Here is a 12,903-nt window from a genome sequence, read left to right on the forward strand (position 1 = left end):
TATTGTTTTATTTATGGTGTTTTCTGAGAGGCTAGGCACTTGCAGAGTGCTTGAGTCCTGTGCAGGGAAGTGCTTTGCTCTGTTCTTGGGCTATTGCTGTTACTCCAAAACTAGCAAGTCTCTTAACCTGTGGCTCCTGGAGCTTACACAGGTGTCTACACTTTTTTAACCACAATTTCCTCAACGACATACACTACGCTTAGTTGTGATTGATGCTTTCCTTACACTACCATTTGCCTGTACTATCTTGTGAGTGAAAAAAAATCTCTTTAAGTACTGAGGTTGCTGATAATTATTCCAAGGTTGTTTTCTTTCCCCACACTGCTGAAGCACAGGTCTTATAGTTTTGTTTTGGTGTAGTAGCTGATAATGAGTGAATCTTTAGAGCTTTCTCTCCCAGAGCTCAGGGTCACTGGCCTTTTCTGTTGTCCATACCAGGACAGGAAGGCTATATGACAGACATGGTTAGAGGCATGTCTTCCCAGATGTTGCCTACTCCCTCCCTCTTCCCCTGGCCTCAGTATTAGCGGCTTCTCATAAAATACACAGCTTGCAGAACAGCATGAAAAATGTTGGAATGTTATCTCCACACATGCCAGTGGATTCCTGCAGAAAGGAGAGAAGGCATTTGTAAAGAACATGTGCTCCTGATATGTTCCTGTTTGTGGTGGTAACACTATCTCCAGTTACACCATTTCTTGGTTTTCAATTTTACTTCACCATATTTAAAAGCCTAAATCTAATATCTAACAATATTTGCAAGTGGGGAATTGGAGATAGTACAGGTAAACTAAATAGCTTAAGTTTAATTTTTTTGAGATAAATACCAGGAAATAGTTTTTACTAGACTTTGAAAGCCCAACACTGAAATGTGTAATATCTAACAAATTAAGTATAAAGGGCAGTGTTCCAAGGTTTTTGTTTAAACTGTCTCCCTATTGTCCATCAACTTAGGCAATATGTTTGTGTCCCATCATTGTACATGTGTGAGATAAAAAGTGTGTTCAGCACTCTTAACTGTGGTAAATGTCACTGTAGTAGGTCAATGATAGCTTAGCACTTTCAGAAACAAGTCTTGACAAAAAATATTTTGTATATTCCTATAAGTATGGAAATAAAGTAACTGTAAAGGCAATTCAAACATTTTTATACTGAAGTAGGTATTAATCTTTGGGACCTTTAGAAACCCAGAGTTGTTTTTTCCTCCCCACCATGCCCCTGAGATACTTAAAGTGGTATCAGAAGGATTAGCTGCTGTTTTACATATTGGACCTGCCAGAGATACTTGGCACAGGCAGGATCAACGGCTCCATTTTTCAGGCTCAGATTTTGGGAAGCCGCAGGCAAAAACTGGAAGTGAGGCAGTGGTTCTGTGCACAGTACTTCCAGTGTTCAAGAACATTTTCTGTAGAATTTGCATTCCTACAGCACCTGTATCCTTAAATCAAAAATTCTTCCAGCTAAAGGCAATTCCCTGTCATCATGTGTAGCCAAGATCATGCTGGTCTCACTCATTGTCAGCATATCCTGTTCAGATTTCCCTGTAGAAATGTACCATCACCTCCTCTCAGTTCTCATGCTCTTTCCCTGTGCAGAACAGTGATGCTTCAAGAAGTTTTTAGATTTAAATAATCTTCTGCAGTGGTGGAGGAGGAGTGTCAGAGTAAATTGACTAATTTGATTATTCCAAATGTTTTTTACTTCTGCTCAAGTACTTTTAAATTGAAGCAAAATATAGCCCTCAGGTGTCCTAGAAGCTGCATGGGTTATAGAATTTTAAATACTGTGTCAGAATAAGAGCATATCTTGAGATAATTCAGAATAAGGGAGCTCTTTTAATATTTTCCTCAGTGAGGTAAAATGGCTTTTGGATTCTATTTCATTTAATCATTAACTGTCTAATTTAGCTTCAGCACGACTTCTGCACAAATCAGTGCAGAACTGCCTAGTGTTGCCACTCTCTTGTCCCACATTCTAACAATGCTCTATGAAACACTAGCTGTGGGTTACTTTTCTTTATGATCTCATTCACAAATATATCCTGACTGCTGGAGAGATCTTTTTTGCAAAAAATAGGCTACTGCACTGCTCTGTAGCCTGCCCCACATCATGAGACAAGTCTCTTTGTTTACACACCATGTCAGCATGAGCTGCAGCAAGTCACGGCAAAGCTCTGCATTGGGCTGATCTATTAACTGAGAATGATGTCATGACTAAAGATAAGTAGCATTTTTAAAAAATAATATTTTGCCCCTTCTCTAAGGATGTTGAATATAAAGGCAAATGGAACAAAGCACATGAAAATTGCTATTTTCAAATTAAGCTTTAAAAAGTATGATATGTCAGGTTAGGGGATTCAGATAATCCCCATCTGTGAGCACTCACTGGAAAGAAGTAGTAAGTGATCAAAGTGTAACAGTAATGTTCAGGAAAGATAAGGCAATAGAAGAAAAGCTAAACTAGTTTTTCCCATAATTTTTTAATATGGACAAACTTGTGAAATAGCTCACTGGAGGTGAACTGGGAGGTCTGTCTAAAATCAAAACTAAAAGGGATGCCCGAAGTGGTTGCGGGCATCATGCAGAATGCTCACACTGCACTAGAGGTCCAGCATAAAGGCATCCCACATAGTAAAGCAGACCAAAAGACTACCAAAAATAAGACTGAGGTGGATAAAGAGCAGGAATGAGAGAATAACAAATGTAGGAAAGCAAGTCTTTAGAAAGTTCAAATTATTTCTAAATCAATAATCCAGAAAAAACCAGCACATCAACAGGCCAGACACAGCAACATGTGGCAAGGAAGAAAAGCATCAGGGCACCTTGAGAAAACAGATGGACTAATAACAACTTTCAAATACATCTGTCATGGTTCAACCTCTTCTGGCAACCAAGCCCCATACAGCCACTTGCTCACTCCCCCACGTGGTGAGACAGGGGAGAGAACTGGAAGAATAAAAGTAAGAAAACTCATGTCTTCAGATAAAAACAGTTTAATAACTGAAATAAAATAATAATAAATTAATATATTATAATGAAAATAAAAATAACAAAAAAGATAAATAAATCCTAAGACAAACAAGTGATGCAAATGAAAGATAATTTCTCACCACTGGCCAGTTCTCAAGCAATGGCCCTAAGCCAGCTTTCATCCTGGTTATATGCTGAGCCATGTGCTATGGAATATCTGTTTGGTCAGTGGACATCAGCTGTCCCAGCTGCGTCCCCTTCCAGCTTCTTGTGTACCCCCAGCCTCCTCGCTGGCAGGGCAGCATGAGAAGTTGAAAGGTCCTTGACTTAGTGTAAACACTGCTCAGCAACAACTAAACCATCAGTGTGTTATCAACATTATTCTCATTCTAAGTCCAATACACAGCACTGTACCAGCTACTAGGAAGAAAATTAACTCTAACTCCTCCAAAACCAGGGCATTCTCAGAACCAAGAGGGCTGCCATACTGTCCTAGAGACAAGAGATGTTCAAGATACAGTAGCAATGACTAGAGAAGATTTTAGAAAAACTTCTTTTTTTACCTTTTAGAGAAGCTTCAGGAAGTTTTCATGACACAACTTTATAATGGAAGAGGCATGGTGAAGCATCTGTCTCAAATCCAAGTGTAAAAGGTCTTGAAACAAAATGACAGGACAGATGGTATTCATCCAAGAGTTCTAAGGAAACTCAAATGCTGAAATGGCTGAACTATGAACTATACTTTATATTTTTTTTCACTTAAAACTAACTGCCTTAGTGCTAGAGGAATTAAAGGTCACAAATATGACACTAATTTTTAGAAAGCATTCTGTGGAGATACAGGGAGCCTCAGACCAATAATGCCCATATGGTAAGTTGGTAGGAGCCACAGTACAGCTGAGAGCTGCTGGACAAATGGCTAAATAGAACTTGTGATTTCACAAGAGGAAATCCTGTTCCATAGACCTGTAAATATTCTTCAAAGAAATCTGTGAACTTGAAGGTAAAGGAGATCAAGTAGTTCTGGTCTACTTGACTTTGGTCTGGTCTACTTCCTATAAAAGAAATAAGTCACCATTTAAGATCTTGCATGAATGAAAAGAGCTAAAAGTGAAGAACTGTAAAGCCAGCCTGCAGCCTGAAGTGACAGCATAGTAAAACAAGCAGGTGAAATATGGTATTAATACAAAGTGTATTAATTGATATGTGCTCCCCCCTCACATGTAAAAGGGAAAATGCAGGCTTAATGTTCATGTCATGGGTAACATGGGTAGACAATAAACTACAATACATTAGTCTGGAGGAGATGCTGGAGCTGTAAGAGATAACTCTGTGAAGATGTAACAAATGTTTGCTAGAAAAGCAAGTAGCACGTTAGGCATTATTAGGTAAAAGAGTTAAGGACAAAAAAAATATGTAGTATTGCCTTATCATCTTCCTAAAGGAATATAAAGTTTCCTTTTTCTTAGATCATCTTAGAACAAAGCCTATTTACAAACTCAGTCTTATTTTTCCAAAGCAAAACCTATGGTCTGGAAAATTCTAAATTTGCATGAGTGTGTGTGTGTTTGCATATGTACATGTGCCTGAGCGCATCTTGTTTAGAACAGCTACAGACCTGGGGACTGACTGTAGTATATACAGGCTTTAGAACTCCTACAACACAAATGAAGTTGTAAATGAGTGTGGAAAGAAAATCAGAAAAAAATCAAACAGGAGTTTTACCTTTGATTAGCCAATGACCGATTGAACCATTTCATAAGAGTGTATCATAGCCATCTGGTATATAACACTGGTATATATTCAGTACACATTGCTCAGAGATGGATTATTTGCTGTGGTGGTGACTGTCACTGATCCTGCTTCACTTGCCTTACCACCCTCAGCATATATTTATTTTTCTGTTTGTTTTCTCATTTTGGCTTGTATTTCTGTCCACATCTTGAAATATCTGTTTTTCCAGCAACCTCTGCATTTCCAAAATTGCTGGGTCTCTCGTATGAGCTGCATCACAACCTGTCTGCTTTTCCGTAATCCCATTTGAATCCGATGTCAAGAGTCCCATAACAGAGCCCAGATGTCGAGCTCACTGCTGCATTCTCCAATGGACACAGCCCTCCAGGGAAACATTAAGTCTCCTAACTGTGGGATATCATGAAATTCAGACCAACCTGGTCAAAAAACTGACTGCCTACACAAATTCCTCAAGTTACTTAATTGTCACAGGCCAGCACCAATTAGTGAGTGAACCTGTATGTTGCTCTGATTATCCTGTCCTGTGATCATCTATCCTCCTTAGCCTCAATGTTGGAGAGGCTTGTGATGTTCCAGGACTGAAGTCAACCACCGGAAAAATCTTTATAGTCAGCAGATCCAGTGCTCCATCTATAAGTTGTATGGCTATTCTCTGTATTTCTTGGCCCAAACATCTAATGGTAAAGTTTGTACCCATAAATCAGTTTTCCAGCAGAGCTGGAGGGATGTTTGTGTGGATAAGATCACAACATTCTAAAAGGCCTTTTCAAAAATGAGCTGTTGATGATGTTATTGTCAGTGCTGCTAGCTCTAGTCAAACTAGCTCCTGGTTGGCTGAACCCTGCATGGACCTAGCACTGACTACTCGTTCAGGAATTAAGACCTTTAACAAGCCTTCATAATTTGCCTATATCTCACTGATTTGTCACCACAGAAGAGTGCACTGCAGAGCCAGCAAGCCTCTTCAGAAACCTTCAAACTCTTTGCATAAATCAGATGATGCATGACCAAAGTCTGTGTAGATTCAAACAGCAGTTGGAGGAATTTTGGACTATTAAACAGAAAATACCACTTCTAGTCAGAAAGTGCTTGAGTTATATAATGCCAGAAGTAGGGACAATGTTAGACAAGTATCCTTGCTGCATCCTTTCACTCTGCCCCATGCTCTTTGACCACACTGATCCTTCTGACCACTGAGTGAGACAGGCTGCTGTGCTACCTGGACTTTTGATCTGATCTTGCATGTGCTTTTAAGTTCAAATGTTACATTCAGTTCTTATCCTAATTCAAAACATTTTTTAGCTTGTCCATCAGAGACAAAGGGTCCTGATATTGTTGGAGAATGAACTCCATTTTTCTCATAATAATCACATGGAAGATAATGCAATACTATGGCAGGAAAAGAAAAAAAAAAAGCAGGAGTGTTTCCTATTTCCAACTGGGAATGACCCAGTTCAGTATTACTGTATCCTCAATAGCTTTAATATCAGTAGTAACCAGACCCCACTCTGCTATAGGGTTACAGAATTGTTTTCCTCAGCAACACCCCCCACCATCTTACCTTCATGCACACATACAGCAGGACAGACAGCTTTCCCTTCCTTTGCCAAGTTGATTAGCTTGGTCTTTAGAGGTTCCTCAGCATCTTCAGGACAGGTAGGACTTCAGTGCATTCCTCAGTGCAATTGAAAGAGCAGCATGACTAGAAGTGCTTCCAGAGCTGGGTGTGCTTTTTCTTCTGGTCAGCTTTTCCCAAATCTCCCCTCCTTATGAACTCACAAGAATCTTCCAGAAGGCTTCTACTTTCATCCAGTTCTACTTTCTTTCACAGTTTCTCCTGCCTTAGAAACAAAAATATGAAAACTGCACGAGCAGCTGCCTGTTGGGCAACTGCGATGGCCCTGAGGGCTCTGGCAAAAGGCTGTAGCCATCCCGCAGGCTCAGGCTAGCAAGGCATTCATTGCCAGGCAGGGCTCAGGGTCTCCTGTGCCTACCACTGAATGACACAGTGCCTCCCCAGTGCAACAAGATCTCTGGCTGTATGGAAGCACAGCTGTATAGAAGCAAAGGGGTGTTTTCACTCAACAACCCTCAGAAGTGACAGTACCAGTCTTCATGGCTCTGGCACAGCTGTTACCCACAAGTATTAATGCTGTATCCTGTGGCAGGTCTAACTCAGAGAACATGCACTCACACACACAGAAGATCCAGAGGACTTTATACTCAAAGACCCACTGCTGTTTAATGTCAGGGCTTGTTGAAAGATACTGGCCTACATTATTTTCCTGGGGAATCCTCCCACAAATTTCAAGGAAAAAGGTTGTATTTTGATTCCTATTTCCACTCCAGTGCCTTCAAGTGATTCAGAAAGCCTATTCTAAACTGTGCTTCTTCATCTGAATACTGTGGTTTAACAGCTGTCTGGGCATGTTGCCTTACCTGACACACACTGCCACCAGCAGCTCTTTCCAGGGAAGTAAAATATCATCTCTCCATTATTTTCCTTTTCCCTCTCAGGACCCCTGGGATGCTCAGCCAAAGGGTTGCTGATGCCATCATGCGCATCTCAGGCATTAGTTTGTTTTGGTTTTATTGTGAATTAGTGCTATGCTGCTTCTCCCACCTTTCTGCTCCTTTCTTGCGCAGAAGACATTATGCTTGCACAGGAAACATCACGGAGTTGTTCGAACTGTCACACTGGAGGCAGTTCTGCTTTTACACTGAATGATCACATTCATGAGAGCTGCGGGACCTACCCAGCCCTCAGCCCTGCTTTATCCGCCCTCCGCTTCAGAGGGGACACTGTTCTTGTCTCTAAAGCAATTGTGTTTCTTCTCTGTGAAGCATATTTGTGAGAAAAAGTAAGGATCTAACAAGCAAACATACCTTTTCATCTTGGTGTTTGCGCAGCTCTAACTCCTCCTTACGCACTTTGATGCTTGTCACCTTCATTGACCTGTTGACTGAAGAAACATGCATTTTTCATCAGTCAGTTCAGGCCCATCAGACCATCAGTTATGCCACTACCTCACTGAAGATTCTCTATTCATACTGTTGTTCAGAAAAGCCACAGAGCAGTGCAATGCGATAAAAATTCTAAGAGCTGAGCAGATAGCTTAGTTTTAGTATTACCAGGACCCATATTACATGGTAATGGAGAATACTTCATTTGTTTCTCCATGTAAAAAATGGACTAGATTTTTAAGATTTTAAAAAATAAAGGTTACTAACCATTGCCTGGGTCACCGAGATGTATAATCCACAAAAGCACCTCTTCCCACTTTGCTGGGATCCATACCAGTGGCCACAGCTGAGGGTGTGATGAGGGAGGCAGCACGCGTCAATACACACGCTTGTGGCAGCAGTGTGTGAGGGAAGATGACCAGAAGCTACCCACAGTGAAAGGAGGGCCAAAGTGGTTTCAGGCTTCAGGGATTATGCACAGTTGATGTTTTGTTTTTTTTTTTTTAAACCCCAAGGGAGCCAAAATCACCTGCATTTTTTGATAGCCTATTACTTTTTCTACCTAGACTCATTCTACGCAGAGAATCCTCTCATACAGTGCCAGCCAAGCTACACAACTTACTATTCCAACACTACAGGAGTTCGGAGGAGGACTAAATGCTGGCAACTAGTTCTGATGTTCCCAGAAAGTACATATTACCCTGGAAGATAACCACTGACACTTCTCAAGGATTATTCTCATAAAAGTAAGCAAGATAAGATTTCAGAACACAGCAAGACATAGTATTCCCATGCTTCTTATAGTGAGGAAAACAACAAACAGAAACAGAAAGACAAACACGGCCAATTTGTTTTTCCTTGAGTTGTTTCTTTTCACCTATTACAATTGATGGATCCAAGCTCACCAGCAGGAAACAAACAATAAATACTTTTACAGAAACAAAGTTTGTGTTCAATGGTGTAGATGATTTCTTCTTCATGTTCTTAAATTCCCCTTCTTATTACTTTGCTTCCATGGATCTTGCTCAATTTGATCTTTTTTAACGTAAAAGGAAAATTGATGCACAGCAAAACCTACCAAAGCACCTTTTGTGTTTTTATAGGCAGTGGTATGTTTTGCTGTTTCTTGTGAGAAAGCTCACAGATCAGAGGTAAGCATAAAACTTTTACACCTCTGGCATGGTGTAATAGATCTCAAGTTTCAGAGCCGTAAGTTGATAATTTTTGGCTTTAAGGACTGCAAGTTGGAAGCAAATGGTATGGAGGAAGCAGACAGTAGTAAAGGAGATTGACTAGCATTAGGGAAAGAAAATGCACTGATTCTACGATGCCACCAGTGGGGACAGCATCTTTGGTACTGCCCAAAGTGTGCTGTAGGTTCTCCTGGTGCTAGGATCTTTGGTAATGAAGAAAGATGTCCCCTCCTTCCTATCAGTCCCTGTTTTCATACATAAAAGGGTATTGCCTACATGAATCGTCTCTTCCTATACTTCCATGGTTTTGTCAAAGGAGCCTTTCGAAATCTGAATACGCAAAAGTGCACTGAGAGATATGGCTGGGAAGCAAGAATCCCATCTGTAAAAAAGCCCTGTAGATTTCAGCATTTAGGTTTGCTCTTAGGCCAGAACTTGTGTCTTTCATGTCCCAATTTAATTGCATACTCTTTTGCTGAAGAAACTTCTCAGGAAAAAATAATGTTTGATTGAAACATGTTTGTTGGCAGAAACATCAATGAACCGAGATAAAATATAGTCAAAACACTACAAACTGTCCTGATGCTTGGTTCTACTTTAGAAATAATTCTCAAGTTCATTTTCTATGAGCATATTAAATCTACCTAATTAGATGAGGACAGGTGATATGAAAATCCAAATATGTCTATGTGACTGCTCTTAGTGGGAATTTTTCATTTCACTGGAAAAATAAGCTGAGTCCCCACAGATGCGACAAAAGGTACCTCTATAAAAATTAAAATAAACCACTTTTAATATTTGTAAATTTGTAACATTGAAGCTGTCTAGATTTTGAGATATGGGGTTTCTATAAAGATAATAATTCATTTTTACTTTGTAAAAGTATAGTAAACCAAAAAATTCAAATATTTTATTTACTTCACCTAAAAAACAAGCAACCCATGAGTAAGATATACATAGGTTTCCCAGATTTATCCCTAATAAATTTTTTTAAGATTTATACAATTTCTACAGAAACATACAGTGTATCAAAATCTGCATAAATCAAAGTTATAAAATATGTAGAAATGCATAGTGATATTATCATCAACTTACAAAGCAAGAATATGGGAATTATTTTTTTCCAAGCCGGCTATAGTAGGAAAAAGTCATTACAGCAACAGCTTCTTATGATTTCATGTTTTGTAAGGTTTCAGTCTCACATACAGATTCATATTCACACACAGCATCAGCTTTCAATGAATTGCACATAATACCCATTTAAAATGCACACCCACACAATTTATGTGCCACCATTCTTTCTTTTATGCATAGTTGTATGATTAAATTAATCTACTCAACACACAAATGGAGTCAGTTTTCATACACACAATTAACAACGTACCAGCACACAACCTTATTTTCCTTTTTTTTTTTCCAGTTTCTCCCTCCTTTATTTTCTATTTTTTCATAGCTCTGAAAGGATAGATGAGAAGTTTAAAGAAATTAGGAAAGATCCCAGACTAATAGATCAGTGCAGACAGCCCTATAAAGATCAAACTCTGTCACCAAATATGATACATAACCCTTGTTAACATCAATGGGAGCTGCATGCAGTGCTATTCTAGACTTTAGGGAAGTATTTAGTCATACTTAATTGTGTGACATGTTATAGGGATAACTGTTATAAATTCAGTACACTGATGTCAACATTTAAGTCACAAAATCTGGACAAAGGAAGTGAGGATAAGTCATTTCTCCTCCACCTCTCTATTCATTCAGAGTAAATATTTATACTCCTAAGGGAGTTTGCATCAACTCCTTTCCAGAATATTTTAAGAAACAACTTCTTCATATTCTACTCTGTACACTATAGCACCGAACAGTTGTTTTTTGTGTTTGTAATCCCTCCGGAGAAGTTGCAAATGACAAAAATAAGAAGAAAATTAGTATGAATAAATGTGGTTTCAGGATTTTCATTTCTTTTTTCGAATCTAAATCTGGCATCCAAAGTGGTTGACAGATGTCTTTGTAATGAACTACGCAGATGTGAAGCTGGATGCTTTTTCCTAATTAAAAGTTTTAGTCCACCTCTAATTGATTTCCATTCAAAATAACAATATAAATGAAGCATTTGATTATTTCCAAGTTTTACATAATCGTGCAGCTTTTTTTTTGTTTATTTTAAATATTTTTATGTAAGGCATGGTTTAAACAAGCAAGTTAGTGCTTATAAATTCTTAACTGGAATTGTGTGGGTGCTTACCTCCATTAAAATGTACCGCATTAGCACTAAACTTGACACTCTTCCTTCCACCGTACAAAGCATTCAGTCGAAGTAGAGCAGCCAAACTGGCAATAGGAATTTGTCTTTGCTAACACAGTAATTACATAGGTGATATAGTTGGTCCCTACCCCTGGTGACAGCTCAGAAAAATCCATTGTATAATTTTCAACAAATGCTTTTCTTGTGAAAGAGAGAAAGGAAAGAGGCACTAAATATGTTGAAATTCATCTTCCAAAAAAGCAGCATGACTGTGAGAGAAGGCCACCCTGGCTAATAACCTGTGGCAGTGCTTAGTAAGATGTAAAATTAAATAAAAATATACAACAGGTTGATAATCACCAAGTTCTATGAAAATCTGGTTACTCCAACCTTTTCAAGTGTGTGTAAAAAAACTGCCTTCAGACCCCTGAGTGTAATCCCAAAGAAGACGACAACGCTTTTAACTATGTTCCTATGAAACATAGCTAACAGCACATTAATTTACCAACATCTTAAAACAAAAAGATGTAAACATCTACAGAGTTTAAGGTAAAGCAGTTTGTAAACATTAACTGCGGATGATAATGTTATTGTAATAATCACAGTTCCTCTATGTCCTTCATCCAAGCCAGGAGGCTCACAGCTGTACAAAGTTAATAACTGCAGCAGTTTTCAGGCTATTTTCAGTCCTGTACAAATGAATGCGTCAGTAGGTAGGTTTTGGCTGTCTACACACTAAGAATGTTGTTCATTTCCCATTTTTGTGTTGCTTTACTGGAGTCACACTCTGAAATGAAAACTTGATGGAGGACTTCGGAGCGATCCAAGCACTTCCCTGACGGAATGTGAGTAAATCTGTGCAGATTCTGAAAAACAAAACCATCAGGAAAATGTGTTGGGCTTTTGTGTTTGGTTTATTTTTGTTTTGTTTGGGGTTTTTTTGTTACATTTTCTTTACAACTGCGATATAACTATTTAAAAAACCAGGTTTCAGGGTCCCAGAACAGATCAGTTCTATACTCATTTTACTATTTGTTAAAACTAGAGTTTCATAGCCTTCATAGCCTTTTGGTTCATATAGGTCCACTTGAGATGCCTCCTGTTTCTCTTAGGCAACAAACTGCTAAGAAAATGAGCAAAACTGTATCTAAAATGCTTCTAGCCTTTTCATCCATCCTGTAACCAAAATAAAAGATTAATTTTTGAGGTCAGCTTTATGAGGATTTCCCTGGGCAGATCCTCCTCTAGTTAGCCCTCACAGAATGCAACTGCACAACAATAATATTAACAACACAGGGGGGGGAAGTAGTAGTAACTTGTCTCCCTGTTTGGCTGGCAGAGGAAGAGTAGAGAGTATAAGAGTTAAGTCTGGCTTCTGGAGCAACAGGAGGCTGCCTAAGAAACTGCAAACCTATTGTGCCAGGCACATTCAGGCTGACTGGCACATTTGTCTCTTTCCACACCCCCGTGCTCCCTTGCTCAAGTGTCCTGCATTTGCAAAGTGGCCTGTGGTTCCCTTCCTGCTTGCTGACCCACTGTGCCAGATGCAGCCCTGACTCACTGACTGATTGCATCTAGTGTGGAGGGGAAGGGAGCAGAAGCAGAAGCAAGCCCATGGCACTGCAGCGGGGCCAACTGTGCCCATTTCCCCCGGACACGAGGACACTCTCTGCCACCCCCACACACGTGCATGGCCAAATGTTGGTTCAGCTCAATACTTGCTCCTTCTGTGTGGCCAGCATGGGGGTCCTCTACTTGGAAAGGTAAATGGATGTCT

The 12,903-nt window shown here is 39.5% G+C and overlaps 1 protein-coding gene across 3 annotated transcripts in view; it reads right to left on the bottom strand.

Moving 5' to 3' along the window:
• Positions 1-9,764: 9,764 nt before the first annotated feature.
• GALNT7 (polypeptide N-acetylgalactosaminyltransferase 7) overlaps positions 9,765-12,903 on the bottom strand; it is a 79,999-nt gene continuing 76,860 nt past the window's right edge. For all 3 annotated transcript variants that reach the window (XM_027676720.1, XM_027676718.1, XM_027676719.1), the window contains one exon: positions 9,765-11,992. In XM_027676720.1, coding sequence (XP_027532521.1) covers positions 11,855-11,992 — 138 coding nt within the window. In that variant the 3' untranslated portion in view covers positions 9,765-11,854. The remainder of the gene's footprint in view (positions 11,993-12,903) is intronic.

The sequence above is a fragment of the Neopelma chrysocephalum genome, unplaced genomic scaffold (assembly GCF_003984885.1).
Source record: "Neopelma chrysocephalum unplaced genomic scaffold, ASM398488v2 Primary Assembly neopelma1_42, whole genome shotgun sequence".
Taxonomy (NCBI): domain Eukaryota; kingdom Metazoa; phylum Chordata; class Aves; order Passeriformes; family Pipridae; genus Neopelma; species Neopelma chrysocephalum.